This window comes from Mizuhopecten yessoensis, unplaced genomic scaffold (assembly GCF_002113885.1).
Source record: "Mizuhopecten yessoensis strain PY_sf001 unplaced genomic scaffold, ASM211388v2 scaffold10973, whole genome shotgun sequence".
Taxonomy (NCBI): domain Eukaryota; kingdom Metazoa; phylum Mollusca; class Bivalvia; order Pectinida; family Pectinidae; genus Mizuhopecten; species Mizuhopecten yessoensis.
In genome coordinates, this window is record NW_018408814.1 from 327588 (window position 1) to 351193 (window position 23606).

The 23606-nt window shown below is 38.1% G+C and overlaps 1 protein-coding gene across 3 annotated transcripts; it reads left to right on the plus strand.

Annotated features, from left to right (window-relative positions):
• The first annotated feature begins 1981 nt into the window (after nt 1–1981).
• Nucleotides 1982–23342, plus strand: LOC110464212 (probable flavin-containing monoamine oxidase A). Of its 3 annotated transcripts, XM_021519311.1 has the most exons (11): nt 1982–2197; nt 4089–4179; nt 9645–9816; nt 10436–10550; nt 14706–14863; nt 15104–15193; nt 16304–16391; nt 17064–17164; nt 19941–20120; nt 21493–21677; nt 22307–23342. In XM_021519311.1, the coding sequence occupies exons 1-11, from the start codon at nt 2083–2085 to the stop codon at nt 22578–22580; spliced, it is 1569 nt and encodes a 522-aa protein (XP_021374986.1). In that variant the 5' UTR covers nt 1982–2082; the 3' UTR covers nt 22581–23342. The 3 variants fall into 3 exon arrangements, with proteins under 3 accessions (XP_021374986.1, XP_021374988.1, XP_021374987.1); XM_021519312.1 differs by lacking the exon at nt 1982–2197 and having other exon boundaries at nt 4103–4179; nt 9652–9816; XM_021519313.1 differs by lacking the exons at nt 9645–9816; nt 10436–10550 and having other exon boundaries at nt 14788–14863.
• The last annotated feature ends 264 nt before the right edge of the window (nt 23343–23606 follow it).

Sequence of the window (23606 nt, forward strand, 5' to 3'; positions counted from 1 at the left end):
TGTATCTGAAACTGTAATTTTGGGTTTTAGGTGTGACAATGTCGTGCAGGCATGGGGGTGCGGTTTTGTGTATAATTATGTTTCTATTGCCATTTGTCTCATTCTTCTAATTTTTAAAGTAGGTATCTGTGCCCGGGTCAAGAGGTCATCGTTAGAACTGGACAAGTCATAGATAAATCTGAGTGCCCTGTACTGAGTTTTTCTCTATTTTTGTACTATTTGTTTCAGAGCAGAAGTGCCAAGAGAGTAGGCAGAAGTTAAAGTGTGAAAGAATAAAGGTGTGGAATATTGTGAGTTTATTTAGTCTGTTTAGGTGTTTTCTACTCCTGTAAAGTACATTTAATTGTTGTGAGGCTTTTCTGCAAATGTCTTTTAGATGTGCAGGTCGAAAGAGAGCCGAAAATCTATATCAACACCTTGTAGTTTTGTACTGTCTTCGTATGTAATAGAGGTGTCATTTTAAAAGAGATGTTTTGTGACAGGGTCCTTTTCCTATGGCTAGTGTTTGAAATTTGTCAGGGTTTGCTTTCATTTTGTTTATGTCGAACCAGTGTATAAGTTTTTTTGTGTCTTGTTCTAGTGCAGATACAAGTTTGTTTAGATTTAAGGATGAATGTGGGTATTGTCATCAGCCTAGTTATATAGTTGGCAGTGAATTTTAATTTGTTGAGTTATGTCAGTTAAATAATTTTCTACTAAATATAGTGAAGGTTTCGAAAGACCATAGGCTGATAATTTAGCAAGTAAAATTGTATGTGGTAGGCAGTCAAAAGCTTTTGATAGGTCCATTAAAATAGAAACTACAAATATATTTTCATCTAATTCTTTTTTCCAGTCTTCAATATTTTCTAAAGGTATAGTTTGGCATCCATATCCTTTTCTAAAAGCACATAAAAGATTATCAAAAACTGGCTCGAAAAATTTGCTGAGCTGATCAAAAAGAGTTCGTTCCTATATCTTGGATATGGATGTCAGGGAAGAAACCAAAAGTGATAGTTGTGTTGATAAGATTTGTTATGTGGGATGTAAGAGAGTGTTGTCCTGCTTTTATGAGTTTGGCACTGATGTGGTCTACACCTGGGGCATGGTTAATGTTCCCGTGTGCTACAGCTTTGGTGATGTCTTCTTCCTGTACTGTTCTGAAGCTAAAATGTTCTTTGTGATTGTAATTGTGTTTGCTGTTGTTGATGGTTTTATGTAAATCAGTGGTAAAACTAATGTGTTCTCCTATAGCATTGGCCACATTTACAAAGTAGTGATTGAAAGTCTCTCATACCTCAGTTCTGTCTGATAAGATTTTGTCATTTTCCAAGTAAAGTTTCCGGAAAACTGATCGCTACATATTTGCATATGCTTGTATTTTTAAAATTATCTTCAGTTATATACATATCAGTCAGTTTTTCAACTATGTCATTCTAATGCACACCAGCTTACAGAAATGTGTGAGAGAATTGAGGAAAAATCCAGACAGCTTGTTTAGATTTCTGTGATATATTTCTAGGGCATTATATTGAGTGTTCATAGGGGTCTGAAAGTGACATTAACTAGCAATTGAATGTCCGGGAAGTCAGTAGATTGGTTATTAAATTAGGTTTGTAGTTGTATAACTTGTACCTAATCCCGTTGCTATCACATAGCTATGCAATACTTCATATACATTCTATCACGGAATTAAATTGCTATCTAAGTCCGTGATTCTATGTACCATATACATGCACAAACCACTTTTCAAGAATGATTTTTCCTTTCATGCCCGCGTTGATAACCACATACGTGTCGGCGAAGCTGTGTTATAGGGGACGCAACTCGTACGAATGATTAACACTCTTTTGAAATTCTGTAAATGCAAAAGTTGTTGTCCCTTTTGACACCCGTAGTTATTACCAATTGCAAAGTTAGGTAGTTTTATACTTTCAAAATGTATCAGCATTTGAAAACGTTTCATATTAATGATGTCCCTTTATGGTACCCCTCCTGAACACTGACATTTACACCGGAAGTGAAATCTAGTCCCGGAACAGTGTCGTTTGCAGGCAAGTAATCAACACAATCTTGAACTATATTCCGTCGGAAAACTTACGGATGGAGAAACATGTAGATGTGGCAGTCATTGGCGGGGGGATATCTGGGTTGTCAGCAGCGTATCACCTCCACAAAAAGGACCCAGGATTAAAAATATGTGTTCTGGAAGCGAAAGGTAAAAGTTCAAATTGAATGTGAAAGTAAATATCCGCGAAATAAGCACTAATTATATGTTGTGTTTACTAGTGTTTATAAGGTGTTCATTTACTGCAGAATTGTAATCAATGACATGTACGTGACACTTATTACCAGATCGTCATAAATGCGTGGGTGTTGTCATACCAGTTGGGGTAGCATAGTGTATCCGTTCTGTAATACAGGTATGTACACATTACAACGAGGGGCCCATTGGGGGGACCGGTTATTCACAAGTAGGTTACCGCAGTCAATTACATATATTTTGTGTTACATCAAAAACTCTTAATACGTCAACATAAATGTATATACGGCGGTGGTTATGTGGCAGTGCTATTGTTTAGTTTATTTTCTAATATGCGTTTAATTCAAATGATTAAACTATATAGTATTGTCTTAGTGAGAATGCTTAAGTTGTACGTATGACTGACGTACTTCACTATTTTATATACTTGTTCTCGTACTCGTCCAACCGGTTTGTCTGGTCAGCGTGTGTCTAAGTGTTTGTTACCTGTGCTGTTTTGTTGTGTAAACGTCTTGTATCGTCATGTTATAGAATGATTGAAAATGAAATAAAGCTAGAACCTTATCTTTTGATCTTACCGAACAATTTAAGGAATACTCTAGTTCGTTATCGGACATGTGACCACAGACTTCCTGCTGAAATTGGTAGAGGGGAAAATGTTCTTACGAATGAACCTTTATGTTCACTTTGTGATCAACAAGTTATTGGTGATGAATACATACCACTATGTATTTGAATGTAGCTTTTTTTTTTGTACTAGAAGTCGTAAATATATTCCCAAATAATATTTCCGGTTTCCAAATACTATCAAATACCGTGGACTATTTGGCACAACTTATATAAAATTAATGAAAAACCTTTGTAACTTTCTGAAATGTGTTATGCAAACATTTCAGTCTCCAGGCTACCTTACCTATTATAATACTGTATATTGTTTATCATGTATGTTACTCATGTGTCGCCTATATCGATCCGAGGGTTCAATAATGTTCTGTCCTCTTCTGCTTATTGGTACAAAACACCAGACAAAGATCCGAACCTGGCTGAACTATTGACCGACGCTCTAGACAATTTAACTTCCTTGTTGCCGGCGCTAGACCAAGTCTACATGTTGTTCCACAACTATAAATTGTGTATATAGTACTCTCGCAGTGGTACAAGGGGGTTTCTATGCTGATCAATTTTGCTGATGTTCCGCCCTAGAACCATTGTTCAAATACTGCATAGCTTAAAGATAAAATAAAAAAATAGGCGCTAACCTCACCATTTGTCGATCAGACCTGAAACAAATGGGTCACAGCTATATGTTTCTTTATTATGATATAGGGCATAAACTGTATTTAGGAACGCGTGCAGAGGAGGAAACACGGTTAATTCAAAATGGTTACCGGTTCGTGTCTGTCACCAAACGAGTAGTCTGTCTGTATGGGTAGCTGTCTGTATGGGTAGCTGTCTGTAGCTGTCTGTATGGGTAGGCTGTCTGTATGGGTAGCTGTCTGTATGGGTAGCTGTCTGTTTGGGTAGCCTCAGTGGTGTGTTCTCAGTTACCCCAAATTTAAGAGAACAAAGAAAAGTGTTGAGATTTAGGAAGACAATGGCTAATCAATTATAGTCTGTTTCATACTTACCCCACAGGTAACTTACCTGTGTGACAGTTACCTGTCTGACTTTTAGCTATTCTGTGTATGACTGTGATATGTTAGGTATTTTTTCGATTTATATTTTATAATACACACTTAATTGACTGTTTATCAAAATTATCTGTATTCCGACGACCGATGTTGTAATAATGTGATTGTAACTGACAGTTTACATATTTAATGAATCGTCATTGTTGTTTATACAGATCGGGTTGGCGGCCGGACACTTACTCTGCCTCTCAAGTGTAAAGATGGCGGCATTGACCACTGGGACTTGGGCGGACAGTGGGTGTCCACGTACGTATTTACCATATATATAAACCAACTCAATTCAATTTAATTTATTTTCGTAAGTTTTGCAATTTATAGGATTTACAACAAATACTTTCATATTACTGGCACATTCATGACAAATCAGCAGCAACAACATCATCGAAATCATAATTCATCGCTTTCATCATTATCATCATCATCATCACCATCATCGTAGTGGCCGTCGTCGTCGTCTTATAACTCATCATCATGAAATAATCATCTCCTAAAATCAACATCAACGACTACATCATCATCATCAGCATCATTGTCAAAGTACAACAACATGAAATATTTACCATATTAACATGAATTTCATAAAACTGGAACATTCATCACGACATTATTGAAATCATTACCACTTTCATCATCATCATCATCATCATCATCAAAATATCAACATCATCATCATCATCATCAACATCAACATCATCATCATCATTGCCTTATACATCTTCATCAAATACAACAACGTTGAGGATTTACCATCTTAAACAAGAAAGATTGTACGAACAAAACATGGACATGATACCATTGAGTAATATAAAATTAGGTAAAACAAACTTATAAGTTAAATAATCGTTTGTTAGCTTCATTAATAAACTTACCTAACAAATTCAGTTCTTTAGTTCTTTTACATTGTGTGTATTTACTTATTCGATAAGTTTGAATACAGATGGTTTTTGCCAGTAATAATTTTGAATATATTTTCTCATTAAATCTAGATGACGTGGGCAGGTAAATAGAAAATGAAATTCATCTTCTATCTCTATTAGGTCACAGTTACTGCAATATCTATTATTCCTTGCAACAATCCTGTACCTTCCCGTTTCTATTGCAAGATTGTGAGCTGACATACGTAATTTGGTAATCATAATTCGACGTTGTTTTGGTATAAACTTTGTTAAATAATATTGCAACATCACGGTATCTACCATATATCTATAGAAATCACATTTACCTGAGATGGCAAACGAGTTAAATACAGTTTGTTTTGCCTGATCATCTATGCGCTGTTTAATAATAGGTAGTAGACAGATGTCGATAGATGCCTGCCTTAACCATACATATCCAAACCCTAGTTCAAATACTTCATGCTTTATGAATAATAACCAATTTCGTTTCGGGTTTTCCCTCCAAGTTTCTTTCAATGAAAACTGATATGCTTCTTTTAGAATACAATTTTCACAATTTAACAACTTAAACCAATATTTAAACATTCGAAGCATCTGATTATTTGCCAGAGGAAGTCGTCCAAGCTCAAAATATACCATAGCATTGCACGTAGAGTTTTTAACACACAGTATATTTTTACAAAATTCCATATGAACCCTTTCTATTTCAACTCCTTTATAACTACCCCATATTTCACAGCCATACTAGAATACACTACTCACATATGTGTCAAAGAGGTGTAGCGTAGTTTTGATGTTTAAATGAATGTGTTTACATTAAGATCGTAAGGCAAAAAGCGCTTTACGACCTTGCTCTGCTACATGTTTAACCATAAAACTGAATTTGTTATTAAATCTAAACAGAACCCTCAGATAACAGAATTAATCCACAATTGAAATTTTGTTGCCGTTATATACCCAGCTTTCTGATTCTCTAATACAACCACTATTTCTGAAAACCATAACTTTGGTTTCATCGGTATTAACTGTTAATTTCCACTTATTGGAATACTCACTTAGATTGTTCTAGAGGCTTTGTAAACCTTCGATTGACTCAGAAAATAAAACTAAATCATCTGCATATAGAAGAAGAAATAAACTCAATTCCCCAAAATCATAATGGGATGCTCCATTTTCTATAAAACTATTTTCAAAATCATTTATAAACAAAGAAAAAAGTAACGGGGACAAAATTTCCCCTTACATCAATCCAACATTATCAGAAACAAGATTTAACTAATGAGTATAAAGACTTAATTGTAGACAAATATTTACCTCGAACACCCAGCTTTGTTAACTTGCACCACAGGCTTGCTCTATCTACGAAATCAAAAGCCTTGCGGAAATCTACGAAACAACAATAATAACCTATTTTATTCAGATAACGTTTTCGAAATTATAGTTTGCAAAGCGAAAATAGCATCCACAGTGCTAACCCCTGGACGGAATCCAAATTGTGCGTCCGTTGAAATATCATATGTAGTACAAACGTCAATCAAACGTTTGTTAAGTATGGATGTAAATAATTTGCACATACAACTAATTAGACTGATACCTCGGACATTATTAGGATCTGTTAAAGCGCCCATTTTATGTACAGGAACAATGATTGCTTCGGACCAGTCAACTGGAAAACACCCAGATTGTAAAATATTGTTAAATAATACATGTAAAAAAGGTAACAACAACTGTTTTCATTCAATAAAACATTCATTTAACAGACCAACTGGACCATGCGATTTATTTGTTCAGACAGTGAGTTATATTCCAAACTTTATCAATACTTAAGGAACAATGTTTACAATGAAACAGAATTCAATAGAACTTGGACACAGTTTCTGTATGAAATGAAGGAAAGTGACTTTTGTGTCATTTATTTTTATATTTGTAGAAGCTGGGTTATATCTATAAAAAGATCCCTTTTGTCGTGAATAGCTTCAAGTTGTAAAATAATGCGCAACTGAGGTTACACCCATTATGAAAGATACATAGTATAAAACTACTTATTTCCTATCTAGAATGTGTTGTCTTCTTTACAACCCGCAGTTGTATTCCCGTCTAGAATGTATACGTGCGTGTTGTCTTGTTTACAACCCGCAGTTGTATTCCCGTCTAGAATATATAAGTGTGTGTTGTCTTGCTTACAACCCGCAGTTGTATTCCCGTCTAGAATATATAAGTGTGTGTTGTCTTGTTTACAACCCGCAGTTGTATTCCCGTCTAGAATGTATACGTGTGTGTTGTCTTGTTTACAACCTGCAGTTGTATTCCCGTCTAGAATATATAAGTGTGTGTTGTCTTGCTTACAACCCGCAGTTGTTTTCCCGTTTATAATGCATACGTGTATGTTGTCTTGTTTACAACCGCAGTTGTATTCCCGTCTAGGATATATACGTGTGTGTTGTCTTGTTTACAACCCGCAGTTGTATTCCCGTCTATAATGTACACGTGTGTGTTGTCTTGTTTACAACCCGCAGTTGTATTCCCGTCTATAATGTATACGTGTGTGTTGTCTTGTTTACAACCCGCAGTTGTATTCCCGTCTAGAATGTATACGTGTGTGTTGTCTTGTTTACAACCCGCAGTTGTATTCCCGTCTAGAATGTATACGTGTGTGTTGTCTTGTTTACAACCCGCAGTTGTATTCCCGTCTAGAATGTATACGTGTGTGTTGTCTTGTTTACAACCCGCAGTTGTATTCCCGTCTAGAATGTATACGTGTGTGTTGTCTTGTTTACAACCCGCAGTTGTATTCCCGTCTAGAATGTATACGTGTGTGTTGTCTTGTTTACAACCCGCAGTTGTATTCCCGTCTAGAATGTATACGTGTGTGTTGTCTTGTTTACAACCCGCAGTTGTATTCCCGTCTAGAATGTATACGTGTGTGTTGTCTTGTTTACAACCCGCAGTTGTATTCCCGTCTAGAATGTATACGTGTGTGTTGTCTTGTTTACAACCCGCAGTTGTATTCCCGTCTAGAATGTATACGTGTGTGTTGTCTTGTTTACAACCCGCAGTTGTATTCCCGTCTAGAATGTATACGTGTGTGTTGTCTTGTTTACAACCCGCAGTTGTATTCCCGTCTAGAATGTATACGTGTGTGTTGTCTTGTTTACAACCCGCAGTTGTATTCCCGTCTAGAATGTATACGTGTGTGTTGTCTTGTTTACAACCCGCAGTTGTATTCCCGTCTAGAATGTATACGTGTGTGTTGTCTTGTTTACAACCCGCAGTTGTATTCCCGTCTAGAATGTATACGTGTGTGTTGTCTTGTTTACAACCCGCAGTTGTATTCCCGTCTAGAATGTATACGTGTGTGTTGTCTTGTTTACAACCCGCAGTTGTATTCCCGTCTAGAATGTATACGTGTGTGTTGTCTTGTTTACAACCCGCAGTTGTATTCCCGTCTAGAATGTATACGTGTGTGTTGTCTTGTTTACAACCCGCAGTTGTATTCCCGTCTAGAATGTATACGTGTGTGTTGTCTTGTTTACAACCCGCAGTTGTATTCCCGTCTAGAATGTATACGTGTGTGTTGTCTTGTTTACAACCCGCAGTTGTATTCCCGTCTAGAATGTATACGTGTGTGTTGTCTTGTTTACAACCCGCAGTTGTATTCCCGTCTAGAATGTATACGTGTGTGTTGTCTTGTTTACAACCCGCAGTTGTATTCCCGTCTAGAATGTATACGTGTGTGTTGTCTTGTTTACAACCCGCAGTTGTATTCCCGTCTAGAATGTATACGTGTGTGTTGTCTTGTTTACAACCCGCAGTTGTATTCCCGTCTAGAATGTATACGTGTGTGTTGTCTTGTTTACAACCCGCAGTTGTATTCCCGTCTAGAATGTATACGTGTGTGTTGTCTTGTTTACAACCCGCAGTTGTATTCCCGTCTAGAATGTATACGTGTGTGTTGTCTTGTTTACAACCCGCAGTTGTATTCCCGTCTAGAATGTATACGTGTGTGTTGTCTTGTTTACAACCCGCAGTTGTATTCCCGTCTAGAATGTATACGTGTGTGTTGTCTTGTTTACAACCCGCAGTTGTATTCCCGTCTAGAATGTATACGTGTGTGTTGTCTTGTTTACAACCCGCAGTTGTATTCCCGTCTAGAATGTATACGTGTGTGTTGTCTTGTTTACAACCCGCAGTTGTATTCCCGTCTAGAATGTATACGTGTGTGTTGTCTTGTTTACAACCCGCAGTTGTATTCCCGTCTAGAATGTATACGTGTGTGTTGTCTTGTTTACAACCCGCAGTTGTATTCCCGTCTAGAATATATACGTGTGTGTTGTCTTGTTTACAACCCGCAGTTGTATTCCCATCTAGAATGTATATGTGTGTGTTGTCTTGTTTACAACCCGCAGTTGTATTCCCGTGTAGAATATATACGTGTGTGGTGTCTTGTTTACAACCCGCAGTTGTATTCCCGTCTATAATGCATACGTGTGTGTTGTCTTGTTTACAACCCGCAGTTGTATTCCCGTCTAGAATGTATACGTGTGTGTTGTCTTGTTCACAACCCGCAGTTGTATTCCCATCTAGAATTTATACGTGTGTGTTGTTTTGTTTACAACCCGCAGTTGTATTCCCATCTAGAATGTATACATGTGTGTTGTCTTGTTAACAACCCGCAGTTGTATTCCCGTTTAGAATGTTCAGAAATGGTTATTGGATAGAGTTTTGGTTATTAAAAGAAGAATCGTACATCGTTTGCGTCTACTAGCCAACACGAAAAATAGTCTGTGTTAATTTGCATTTTATCAAAATTTAAAGATCACAGAAAGACATCATGGCTTTGCTCCAGGAATTTGGGCTGGAAACCTACCCACAATTCACCACAGGGTCAAAGGTTTTGCAGGTTGGGAGTGCAAAGGTCCAAAGATTCAAGTGGATTCCGTCTCTTTCACCGATTGTGCTTATAGACCTTTTGTTTTTTATATGGAAGGTAAGACATGTTGTTTGAACCCTAATTTTGAATAACAAAATAATCTTCTTCTTTTTTTGTTTATTCACCAAATATTATCAGTATTGATTTTCATCAAAAGTGAAAACTTTGTTTTCATATTACAGTTGGATACTTTATTTACTCCTATAATTCATTCGAAGAACTTGTGACGTCATGTCTAGATTAGCCATACTGACAGATTCCTTAACGCCATATAATTTCTGTTATGTTTGTGGCTATATCATTTTTCTATGACGTCATGTCTAGATTAGCCATACTGACAGATTCCTTAACGCCATGTAATTTCTGTGATGTTTGTGGCTATATCATTTTTCTATGACGTCATGTCCCCATTGAACAAGCCAACATTTTCTATAATACGAGTTTCATAGCCATATCAGCATTTGCGATGACGGTTTATTCTCATCGGTTACAGAAGAATCTTCTGTACAAATGCTAGACATCAAGTTATCTCCATGTGACGTGGATGTGAAGGGTAACGAACCATTTTTTTTTTCAACAAATGATAAACTAATATAAATATAATGTTTCACGTGACGCGATTGATTCCAGTGGTTACCTTAGTTATAATCATGTTTACACGTGTTGTATCAACCAGGTAGAGAGACTCCAGAAGCAGGTCGACCACGGGGATCCCTATAACTGTAGTAGAGGCGAGGAGTGGGATACCAAAACTCTAGAGACGTTCCTAAAGGAATCGCTGTGGACACGTGGTCTGTTTAAAAATCTTATTGCCATTTCACATCAGGACAACAAGAGTTTGTTTTGTCTAATTACGATCAAATGAAACAAAACTAAAATGCATTCAAGGGCCGGAGATTGAAGGCCTCTTAAGCAAAGACTAATATATAAATTACAAGTTTTTTAAACTACCAATTAAATTCATCTCAGTTAACTGAGGAGAGAAACATGAATACCAGGCGCCATGAGTTTGGGGACCTCTTTCTCCATTAACGTTCATAGATAGTTACTGTATACCGGGAAACTTTCGCCCTTCACCGACAGAGTCCTAATTCGCTTAGTGTTAAATTCACCCTACACCAGGACTCGTACAGTGTTTACAGAATCATCGTTTTGTACATCATGTAAGTTGGAGTGCACTGTAGGGGCCATAACTCTATAAACATGTGTTTGTGTAGGGGCCGTAACTATATATACATGTTTGTGTGTAGAGGCCGTAACTATATATACATGTCTGTGTGTAGGGGCCGTAACTATATATACATGTTTGTGTGTAGAGGCCGTAACTATATATACATGTCTGCGTGTAGGGGCTATAACTCTATACGTGTCTGTGTGTAGGGGCCGTAACTCTATATACATGTCTGTGTGTAGGGGCGGTAACTTTATATACGTGTCAATGTGTAGGGGCTGTAACTCTATATACCTGACTTTGTGTAGGGGCCGTAACTCTATATACATGTCTGTGTGTAGGGGCGGTAACTTTATATACGTGTCAATGTGTAGGGGCTGTAACTCTATATACCTGACTTTGTGTAGGGGCCGTAACTCTATATACATGTCTGTGTGTAGGGGCGGTAACTTTATATACGTGTCAATGTGTAGGGGCTGTAACTCTATATACCTGACTTTGTGTAGGGGCCGTAACTCTATATACATGTCTGTGTGTAGGGGCGGTAACTTTATATACGTGTCAATGTGTAGGGGCTGTAACTCTATATACCTGACTTTGTGTAGGGGCCGTAACTCTATATACATGTCTGTGTGTAGGGGCGGTAACTTTATATACGTGTCAATGTGTAGGGGCTGTAACTCTATATACCTGACTTTGTGTAGGGGCCGTAACTCTATATACATGTATGTGTGTAGGGGCGGTAACTTTATATACGTGTCAATGTGTAGGGGCTGTAACTCTATATACCTGACTTTGTGTAGGGGCCGTAACTCTATATACATGTCTGTGTGTAGGGGCGGTAACTTTATATACGTGTCAATGTGTAGGGGCTGTAACTCTATATACCTGACTTTGTGTAGGGGCCGTAACTCTATATACATGTATGTGTGTAGGGGCGGTAACTCTATATACATGCCTGTTCGTAGGGGCCGTTACTCCATATACTTATCTGTGTGTAGGGGTTATAACTCTATATACATGTCTGTGTGTAGGGGCCGTAACTCTATATACATGCCTGTTCGTAGGGGCCGTTACTCCATATACTTATCTGTGTGTAGGGGTTATAACTCTATATACATGTCTTTGTGTAGGGGCCGTAACTCCATATACATGTCTGTGTGAAGGGGTTATAACTCTATATACGTGTCTGTGTGTAGGGGCCGTAACTCTATATACATGTCTGTTCGTAGGTGTCGTTACTCCATAAACATGTCTTTGTGTAGGGGTTATAACTCGATATACATGTCTGTGTGTAGGGGCGGTAACTCTGTATACCTGTCTTTGTGTAGAGACCGTAACTCTATATACATGTATGTGTGTAGGGGCCGTAACTCTATATACATGTCTGTGGGTAGGGGCCGTAACTCTATATACATATCTGTGTGTAGGGGCCGTAACTCTATATACATGCCTGTTCGTAGGTGTCGTTACTCCATAAACATGTCTTTGTGTAGGGGTTATAACTCGATATACCTGTCTGTGTGTAGGGGCGGTCCCCCTGTATACCTGTCTTTGTGTAGAGACCGTAACTCTATATTCATGTATGTGTGTAGGGGCCGTACCTCTATATACATGTCTGTGTGTAGGGGCCGTAACTATATATACATGTCGGTGTGTAGGGGTGGTAACTCTATATACATGTCTGTGTGTAGGAGCCACGACTCTATAAGAATGTGTTTGTGTAGGGGCCGTAACTATATATACATGTCTGTGTGTAGGGGTGGTAACTATATATACATGTCTGTGTGTAAGGGTGGTAACTCTATATACATGTCTGTGTGTAGGAGCCACGACTCTATAAGCATGTGTTTGTGTAGGGGCCGTAACTATATATACATATCTGTGTGTAGGGGCAGTAACTCTATATACGGGTCAATGTGTAGGGGCTGTTACTCTATATACATATCTCTGTGTAGAGCCATAACTCTTTATACATATCTGTGTGTAGGGCCGTTACTCTATATACATGTCTGTGTGTAGAGCCATAACTCTTTACACATATCTGTGTGAAGGGGCCGTAACTATTTATACATGTCTGTGTGTAGGGGCCGTAACTCTATATACATGTCTGTGTGTAGGGGCCGTAACTCTCTATACGTGTCAATGTGTAGGGGCCGTAACTCTATATACATGTCTGTGTGTAGGGGCCGTAACTATATATACATGTCTGTGTGTAGGGGCGGTAACTATATATACATGTCTGTGTTTAGGGGTGGTAACTATATATACATATCTGTGTGTAGGGGCCGTAACTATATATACATGTCTGTGTGTAGGGGTGGTAACTATATATACATGTCTGTGTGTAAGGGTGGTAACTCTATATACATGTCTGTGTGTAGGAGCCACGACTCTATAAGCATGTGTTTGTGTAGGGGCCGTAACTATATATACATATCTGTGTGTAGGGGCAGTAACTCTATATACGGGTCAATGTGTAGGGGCTGTTACTCTATATACATATCTCTGTGTAGAGCCATAACTCTTTATACATATCTGTGTGTAGGGCCGTTACTCTATATACATGTCTGTGTGTAGAGCCATAACTCTTTACACATATCTGTGTGAAGGGGCCGTAACTATTTATACATGTCTGTGTGTAGGGGCCGTAACTCTATATACATGTCTGTGTGTAGGGGCCGTAACTCTCTATACGTGTCAATGTGTAGGGGCCGTAACTCTATATACATGTCTGTGTGTAGGGGCCGTAACTATATATACATGTCTGTGTGTAGGGGCGTTAACTCTATATACGTGTCTGTTCGTAGGGGCCGTTACTCCATATACATGTCTGTGTGTAGGGGTTATATCTCTATATACATGTCTGTGTGTAGGGGTTATAACTCTATATACATGTCTGTGTGTGGGGGCGGTAACTCTATATACCTGTCTTTGTGTAGAGACCGTAACTCTATATACATGTTATATACCTGACTTTGTGTAGGGGCCGTAACTCTATATACGTGTCTGTGTGTAGGGGCCGTTACTCTATATACATGTCTGTGTGTAGAGCCATAACTCTTTACACATATCTGTGTGAAGGGGCCGTAACTATTTATACATGTCTGTGTGTAGGGGCCGTAACTCTATATACAAATCTGTGTGTAGGGGCCGTAACTATATATACATGTCTGGGTGTAGGGGTGGTAACTCTATATACATGTCTGTGTGTAGGGGCCGTAACTCTATATACAAATCTGTGTGTAGGGGCCGTAACTATATATACATGTCTGTGTGTAGGGGTGGTAACTCTATATACATGTCTGTGTGTAGGAGCCACGACTCTATAAACATGTGTTTGTGTAGGGGCCGTAACTATATATACATGTCTGTGTGCAGGGGCAGTAACTCTATATACGTGTCAATGTGTAGGGGCGGTAACTCTATATACATATCTGTGTGTAGAACCATAACTGTTTATACATATCTGTGTGTAGGGGCCGTTACTCTATATACATGTCTGTGTGTAGAGCCATAACTCTTTACACATATCTGTGTGAAGGGGCCGTAACTATTTATACATGTCTGTGTGTAGAGGCCGTAACTCTATATACATGTCTGTGTGTAGGGGCCGTAACTCTATATACGTGTCAGTGTGTAGGGGCCGTAACTCTATATACATGTCTGTGTGTAGGGGTGGTAACTCTATATACATGTCTGTGTGTAGGGGCCGTAACTATATATACATGTCTGTGTGTAGGGGCTATAACTCTGTATACCTGTCTTTGTGTAGGTGCCTACGAGACAATAGCGGCCTTCATTCGTTCCTTGATTACCATGGAACCGTCACAAATATCGACTCTTTACTTCCTTAGTACGATGTCATCCGCCGGTGGACTAATGGCCATGGTGGAAACAAATGAAGACTCCGCTCAGGGTTTAAAAGTCAAGGTAGGAACTTCTTGTTTGGTGTAACTGTATACAAAGAGGGACAATTATATCATATCGGGATCGCACATGTACCCTATGATCAAATAATCTTAGACTGGCGTCCTCACTTACATAAACAGGTTTGTAGTGAGTTTATACATGTAACAATACTCTACGGGATATATGTGATGGAGCTTCACTCATTAGCTTGTTTTGCACGTAGTACCCGGATATAAGTGTGTACCAACCATTTACTTACAGGGAGGAACGCAGCAGATCTCTAAGATTTTAGCGGAGAAAGTCGGGACAGACAATGTCCTGCTGGAGCACGCTGTTACTAAGGTGATACAGGTAAATGTCCGTGTATGTTGTTGATGTTTTTGAACAATATGCAACAACCTTCTGTCGAAAATACAAAGAGCGATTTGTTTTGTTTTGTTTGGTATTAAACGTCCCGTATCAGTCAGCAATATATGAGGACTATTTTATTAAACGTTCTATTGCAACATCTAAGGTCATTTAAGGTCGTGCCCCCATGTGTGTTGTGTAAGCGTGCATGTGTGAATGTTTGCCGCAGACAAGGTATGTTTGTGTAATTGCCTTCTTGTGATAGCGCGGATATGGGTTTACTTTATAGTGCAATCTCGCTGAAATACCATGACGAAGGCACCCAGCACAGCATAACGCCCTGTCACATTATACTGACAACAGGTGAATCAGTTCGTGCAATCACCTTTGATGCTGAACGTTAAGCAGGGAGTACCAACTACCATTTGAAAACATCCTGGAAGAAAATGGGAAGAAAAAAGAACGGAAGTAGACAGGAAAGATAGTAAACTAAAAAATATCCAAAGTGTTGCAGTGGAAGCGGCGGATCACTTAAGGTCAATGTCCCTTTTTGTAGGTGACAGGGACAAAAAACCTGGTCCTGCAGGGTCCTCACATTAGTCGCCTGTACGAAACATTCGTTGAGATATGGAAGGAATATTCTTGGTTATTTTAAAATGTCCCCTAAAGAAACCCCCCTGCAGGTGCCCTACATAAGTCACCTCAGATGTTGATGTCAATATCTTACATAGACGACAACTGTTTGATTTGGTTGAATGGATTTCGAGCTCTATTAACAGCTAAGATCTAGTAAGAACACGTGTGTGATGTATGTAGTCTGATGGAGGCGGTATGTTGGTGTATTTGTTGAGGTATATTACGATAAGGTTGAAATACCAATGTCCGAAACGGCACCAATAATCCTGATCCAATTTTGTGTTTTTAACATTTCGTTTGCTTCATGATCTCCAATCTTACTATTTTGTAAGACCACTCCTATTGAGCCTTTCAACCTTTTGTGTCCAAAAAGCAATACAGGATATAAAAATAATACAAATATTACTGATACACAACCAATTTATAACATAAAACGTTAAAACCCTTAAATTTTCTTTCAATATATACTTGTTTCAGAGTGAGGAAAGCATTCAACTGAAATGCCAGAACGGACTGACAGTGAGCTGTAAGCGAGCAGTGATGGCCGCACCGCCGATGGTTGCAAGTGAGTGAACTATGAATATTTGGTTTGGTTTGTATTGTTTAACGTCCTATTAACAGCTATGGTCATTTTAGGACGGCCTCCCCTGTGTGCAAGATGCATGCGTGTGTGTTTTGTGAGGCTGCGATATGTTCGTGTTTGTCTCCTTGTGATAGCGACTTTATAGTCCTACCTCACTGAAACATAGGTCCGAATACACCTAGGATGACACTCCACCCGGTCACATTATACTGACACCGGGCGAACCAGTCGTCCCACTCCTAAATTGCTCAGCGTTAAGCAGGAATAGAAACTACCATTTTTACAGACGTTGGTATGTCTCGGCCAGGGGACAGAACCCAAAGCCTTCCTCACAGGGGCGAACGCTTAGCTAAAGGCCAAAAGTGATGCATTGTCAAGGAAGACATTAGGAAGAAGAACGTTATTTAGAAAGAAGAGAAAAGATAAGATCCCAAATTTAGTCACCTATTACGATCATGCAATAGGCTAGGGACAGCAAATACAATTCTTACGACCTACTTGCAGGGACCAATTAATTATAGGTATGCCTTTCACCAGTTTCCCAGACAGTCAGGTGCAGCAAAGGAACTCTGTCCATCTTCAACAAATAAGTAGGAATTTTTACACCAATATCATCTCGACAATTATTTGAAGTGTAATATTGATCTTTCACAGGACAAATACAGTTTGAGCCCCAGCTGTCCTTACAGCGAAGAGAGATAGAGAAATGGATGCCTTTTGGAAACTGCATCAAAGTCGTTATAACGTACGAGGAGGTAATACAACAGGAGCGGGATATTTCATTCCGTTAATGTTATTTACAAAGTGTTTTCCGCGGAACATTTTATTTTTGAACAAGGTCTCTGGGAATTTACGCGAAAATTAAAGTGCTTTACAGTTATTTACTCCAACGAGTCAAATGGGGGGATTCAAACATATATATTATAGTCTGGAAATTCAAATTGGTACAATAGAATGCTACAGGAGGGTCTCCCGCATAGGTCGCCTCTCACGGCATGCTTTTGGTAACAGCAGGTCTGTTCTGAATAGACCTCTCAGGTCGAACGAGCTGCCACATTATTTAATTCGTTTACGTTCTCAATGTATCTACCCAGTCGATCTTTCTGTATTCGTATTATTATTATTACATGGTTAATGGCCCATCAACACAAGATAGGTCATTAGGGACAACAAATAGTCTGATCTTTCTGTATCATTATTATGACATGGTTAATGGCCCATCAACACAGGATAGGTCATTAGGGACAACAAATAGTCTGATCTTTCTGTATTAGTATTATTACATGTTTAATGGAACATCAACACAAGATAGGTCATTAGGGCCAACAAATAGTCTGATCTTTCTTTATTAGTATTATGACATGGTTAATGGCCCATCAACACAAAATAGGTCATTAAGGACAACAAACAGTCTGATCTTTCTGTATTATTATTATTACATGGTTAATGGCCCATCAGCACACGATAGGTCATTAGAGACAACAAATAGTCTGATCTTTCTGTATTAGTATTATTACATGTTTAATGGCCCATCAACACAAGATAGGTCATTAGGGCCAACAAATAGTCTGATCTTTCTGTATTATTATTATTACATGGTTAATGGCCCATCAACACAGGATAGGTCATTAGGGCCAACAAATAATCTGATATTTCTGTATTATTATTATTACATGGTTAATGGCCTATCAACACAAGATAGGTCATTAGGGCCAACAAATAGTCTGATCTTTCTGTATTGGTATTATTACATGGTTAATAGCCCATCAACACAAAATAGGTCATTAGGGACAACAAATAGTCTGATCTTTCTGTATTAGTATTATTACATGTTTAATGGAACATCAACACAAGATAGGTCATTAGGGCCAACAGATAGTCTGATCTTTCTGTATTAGTATTATTGCATGGTTAATGGCCCATCAACACAAAATAGGTCATTAAGGACAACAAACAGTCTGATCTTTCTGTATTAGTATTTTTACATGGTTAATGGCCCATCAACACAGGATAGGTCATTAGGGCCAACAAATAGTCTGATCTTGCTGTATTATTATTATTACATGGTTAATGGCCCATCAGCACACGATAGGTCATAAGAGCCAACAAACAGTCTGATCTTTCTGTATTAGTATTTTTACATGGTTAATGGCCCATCAACACAAAATAGGTCATTAGGGACAACAAATAGTCTGATCTTTCTGTATTGGTATTATTACATGGTTAAAAGCCCATCAACACAAAATAGGTCATTAGGGACAACAAATAGTCTGATCTTTCTGTATTAGAATTATTACATGGTTAATGGCCCATCAGCACACGATAGGTCATTAGGGCCAACAGACAGTCTGATCTTTCTGTATTAGTATTATTGCATGGTTAATGGCCCATCAACACAAAATAGGTCATTAAGGACAACAAACAGTCTGATCTTTCTGTATTATTATTATTACATGGTTAATGGCCCATCAACATAAAATAGGTCATTAGTGCCAACAAACAGTCTGATCTTTCTGTATTAGTATTTTTACATGGTTAATGGCCCATCAACACAAGATAGGTCATTAGGGCCAACAGATAGTCTGATCTTTCTGTATTAGTATTATTACATGGTTAATGACCCATCAACACAAGATAGGTCATTCGGGCCAACAAATAGTCTGATCTTTCTGTATTCGTATTATTACATGCTTAATGGCCCATCAACACAGGATAGGTCATTAGGGCCAACAAATAGTCTGATCTTTTTGTATTAGTATTATTGCATGGTTAATAGCCCATCAACACAGGATAGGTCATTAGCGCCAACAAATAGTCTGATCTTTCTGTATTAGTATTATTACATGGTTAATGGCCCATCAGGACACGATAGGTCATTAGTGCCAACAAACAGTCTGATCTTTCTGTATTAGTATTATTACATGGTTAAGGGCCCATCAACACAAGATAGGTCATTAGTGCCAACAAACAGTCTGATCTTTCTGTATTAGTATTATTGCATGGTTAATGGCCCATCAACACAAGGTAGGTCATTAGGGCCAACAAATAGTCTGATCTTTTTGTATTACTATTATTGCATGGTTAATAGCCCATCAACACAGGATAGGTCATTAGCGCCAACAAATAGTCTGATCTTTCTGTATTAGTATTATTACATGGTTAATGGCCCATCAACACAAGATAGGTCATAAGGGACAACAAATAGTCTGATCTTTCTGTATGGACATGTCGACCAATGCAATGGATACATAGTCAATCGCTGAAGTGACCAAGTTTGTTAGGAGTGTTGCCAGACAGAAAACCCCGACTTTTACTGTCAATACATACAGAATACAAAAAATAGGTTTTATAATGTAATTTTAAGGAATGAATGACGTTAAAGTTATTGTTATAAAGTGTGAAAGCAAAAAAAAAATACATTCATACCATAATTAATAGTTCATAAAATGGTGTTCAATTTCATATTGAAGTTTTGATAAAAAATGCAGAATTCAATTTGTTTTCTAACGCAAGAAATAACTTGATGTACAGGCATTCTGGAAGTCCAATGGCCAATCTGGAGAGGCTTTGACGTATGGTGGTCCTAGTGACGTAAGCGGATGTGACGTAGGCCCTCTGTCTGCTGTGTGCGATGCAACAACTCCGAAAGGAAGTCCCGCGCTGTTGGCGTTCTTGTCGGGAGATCAAGCTATACAATGGAGCAGACAGAAAGTGGGTATTGTTTTTTGTTTTTGTGTTGCTTCACGGTCAGTCGTTCATGCAAGTCATTTAGGGCAAGACAACACGGTAAACATGCATATTTCAATTGAAAAAAACTGTATCAAATAAACTTTTCATGGACGGTGCATTATAGAATCTGTCACGTATTTGTTTAACATTATCGCATTCAATCATGAACTATTTTACTTTCAAAGGTTGATCACATGCATGACAATAAAGTTGACCTTCCGTACGTAAAATGTAACCATGCGTAATATATATTTATGGCCCATGTGTAGTCGCGAGAGGGCAACTTCCTCTCTGCGATATGATATACCTGTTGCAAATGAGCCTACATTAGGTTGAATTGCAAATTTCCCTTCGGAGCATTAATTTTATATAATTTGCTATGAAAGATTTAAAATCATATTATGGCAGTTTAGTACCTTTCGTTTGTAGTCTCCTATTCTGACCGGGTTTACAGACTGAGATAAATCATGCGGCAGGACACTACAATCCTGTTAATACGCAGGGCGATGTTTTGCATGAGAACATTGTCAAAGTTCCGACTTTTTAATATTTGTAGTAGCGACAACAAAACAGAACAGAATATTGCTTTTTTTCATTTAATTCTTTTCAATTTCATCAAATTACAACCCAACTGCAATTGCTTTAGCTGTAAAATGTAAGAACTGGAGGGCAAACGACAGGTTGCCAACCACACATACTGCAGCAAGTTCCTTTGCGACCTTAGAGCTGTTTATATACAATTGTGAGTAAAAGAAATTGTGGGATGAATTGAACAGAAGAATGCGAGATTTTTCAAAACCATAGTAAAGCTTTGAATCAATGAGCGACGTAAACTAGCAGCAGGTCACGGTCTGCTTATCAATCTGTCTGAACAATAGATACATGAGAATATTTAGAGCTTTCGAGCAGTTTCTTTCAAATATTTTATATGACGTAGAAAAGACAGTTTTAGGTCGAAAATAAGAAATTGTATTTGTTGAATAGCGTAACAGAGATCATGGTGTACGTTTTGGTGGACGCAGCAACAACTTCGAAGAAAGTTATAATTACTGTCTGTCAGTTGATAAAATTATTCTTGTGGCCCGGATGTTAGCGCACCTGTGGGCCTTATTGTGGGAGGAAAACGGAGTACCCGGAACAAAACCTTAAATTATTCGAACATATACAATAAAAACGAAATCGCACCTTCTCACACTCGTACTTTTACCCTCGTAAAGGGATCTTCAGGTTTAAAATTATAACACATCATACTGTTACGAACTGACATATCATAATCCTAATACTTAGAATAGGCATTGGTTTGTTCCCAATTTCATTGAATCCTCATCTGTTATACCCGACCCTCCCGTTTCAGGCTCACACAAGGAAAAACGCAGTTTTAAAGTCATTGACTGATTTCTTCGGGTCGCAAGCGGAAACCTGCCTGGATTACTTTGAGAAGGACTGGAGTGAAGAGCTATTCATAGAAGGCGCTTTAGCAGGAGTCAGTACAGGGGCAATGCGAAACTTTGCTGCTGGTCTCCGGGAACCGCAGGGGAGGTAACTATCGTCTTGTATTTGTGTTTGCATAACAGAAACCTCTGGGAAGGTCCCATTAAAGTGTGATTGTATAAAACCATAGGGAGACAGATTGTGTTGCACAGTTGTCTCTCTACAGGACCCCTAGTGGGAGGGGATTCGGGTTATTTTACTACATGTTGAAGTTTCGATATGAGGAAACACCAGGGGAGACTATTCATAGTGATATCGAGATGTCTGTGTATGGGAACCTTGGGGGAGGCAATATGTCGTCAAAACACACTCAGAGAAAATCAGGGAATAAGTTAATTAATATTGTGTTGTCTCTTTTGTTTTGATTTGGATTTAACATTTATTTTTTAACTAGAAACCTGCAGGGATATTTGGTTTCTCAAATAGTGATGTATTCGTAGTACATGCTTCGCTTTCCCAAATTACTTCAACCTGGATAGGAAACAGTGTTATGGTATACAGCATGCTATACAATGTTGACATTCTTAGCTAACATAATAGGCAGATTGATTATATAATCACTTATTAATATAACAAATTAACCAAGAAATTAACTTTTGATTACGAAATTAATTTAATCAAAATGAAGGTATAAGCATGTGGAATCATTTAAAAAAGAATTTATTTTCTGCTCTAAGACTACACTTTGCCGGCGCTGATGGCGCCATGGAATGGGATGGGTACATGTCCGGCGGGGTCCAGTCCGGTATACGTGCAGCAACGGAAATATTACATCAACTCCGGCCCGGCTCCGTCTCCAGTGCAGAACTGTCAGGGACAGCTTACAGTCCTTCATACAAAGCACCACAACATCTAAGAAGAAAAGTGAAACAATCTTACATGACTAAAGGTTTGAGCTTCGCCATTTTAGTAGGCGTCATTGCGCTGCTGTATGGAAGTTTGTATCGTTAATTTGATATGATTATTATTTTTACTTAACCACCAATTAAACAGTTGTTTTGGTGGTAAGCTGCATTATTCCGTTCAGACAGTTTAACTGCATCTCAAACATTTCACATGGTTTCCTTATGATATCAATTATAACTATGCATACCAGATAGAGTAGTGTTGCCATGTCCAGGTTACAACATTTCAGTAAGATGTTAAAGTTGCACTTCAGTGCCCCAGTCATCTGCTGACAACGTTGAAAACGTCTCTGTGTGATTTTATTCTCTTTGAAGATGTTAAACCCTTAACAATTCAGAAAACGTATTGTATGTTCGCATATGTATGAGTTGGAATAATGTTTTTTAACGCTTTTGTATTTCATTGTTATAATAGATCATTTTGATTGAAAATCGATATTGTACATGATCTGTAGTAAGTCTTATTGATCACGTAGTAATTCATGACGTCATTAATGTCTAAAATGTAAACCGTTTCCGTAGGAAATAAGGTAAAATGCAAAACTAATGTAAATAATTAAATTATACAAACCAAACAAAACAGGAGCGTAGAGAGTTGAAATCAGTGAGTCTCTGGATTATTTAAGTCTCTGTATCCGTATCTTTGTCATTTTCAACCAGTTCATGTCGCCGACAGATAACGTAATATAATCTACAGAGTATTAATATTGTTGTGTATTCTTTCACATTGTTTTTACGCTTACAATTCACAAAATTGCCTTTAAAAATGCTTAAATCATTGAAATTACAATAAATCTGTTTAAAACATCTTTTTGTCAACAATTTCTTTTCATGTATTTAATTCATCAAATATACATTCTGAGTTATTGTTAGACAGGAAACAAAAGATATAATTACAATTTTTTGACGTTTAACTAATAGTCTGTTATGTACTACTTGAGTTAAAATTCCTACTCTTGGTATAATGCATATAAGTGACGACAAAATGAAACACCATGACATGCATGTCAAAAGATCGTAAGAACAAACACATTATACCTGATTGCGATGGTGGTGTACTTACCTATCACAG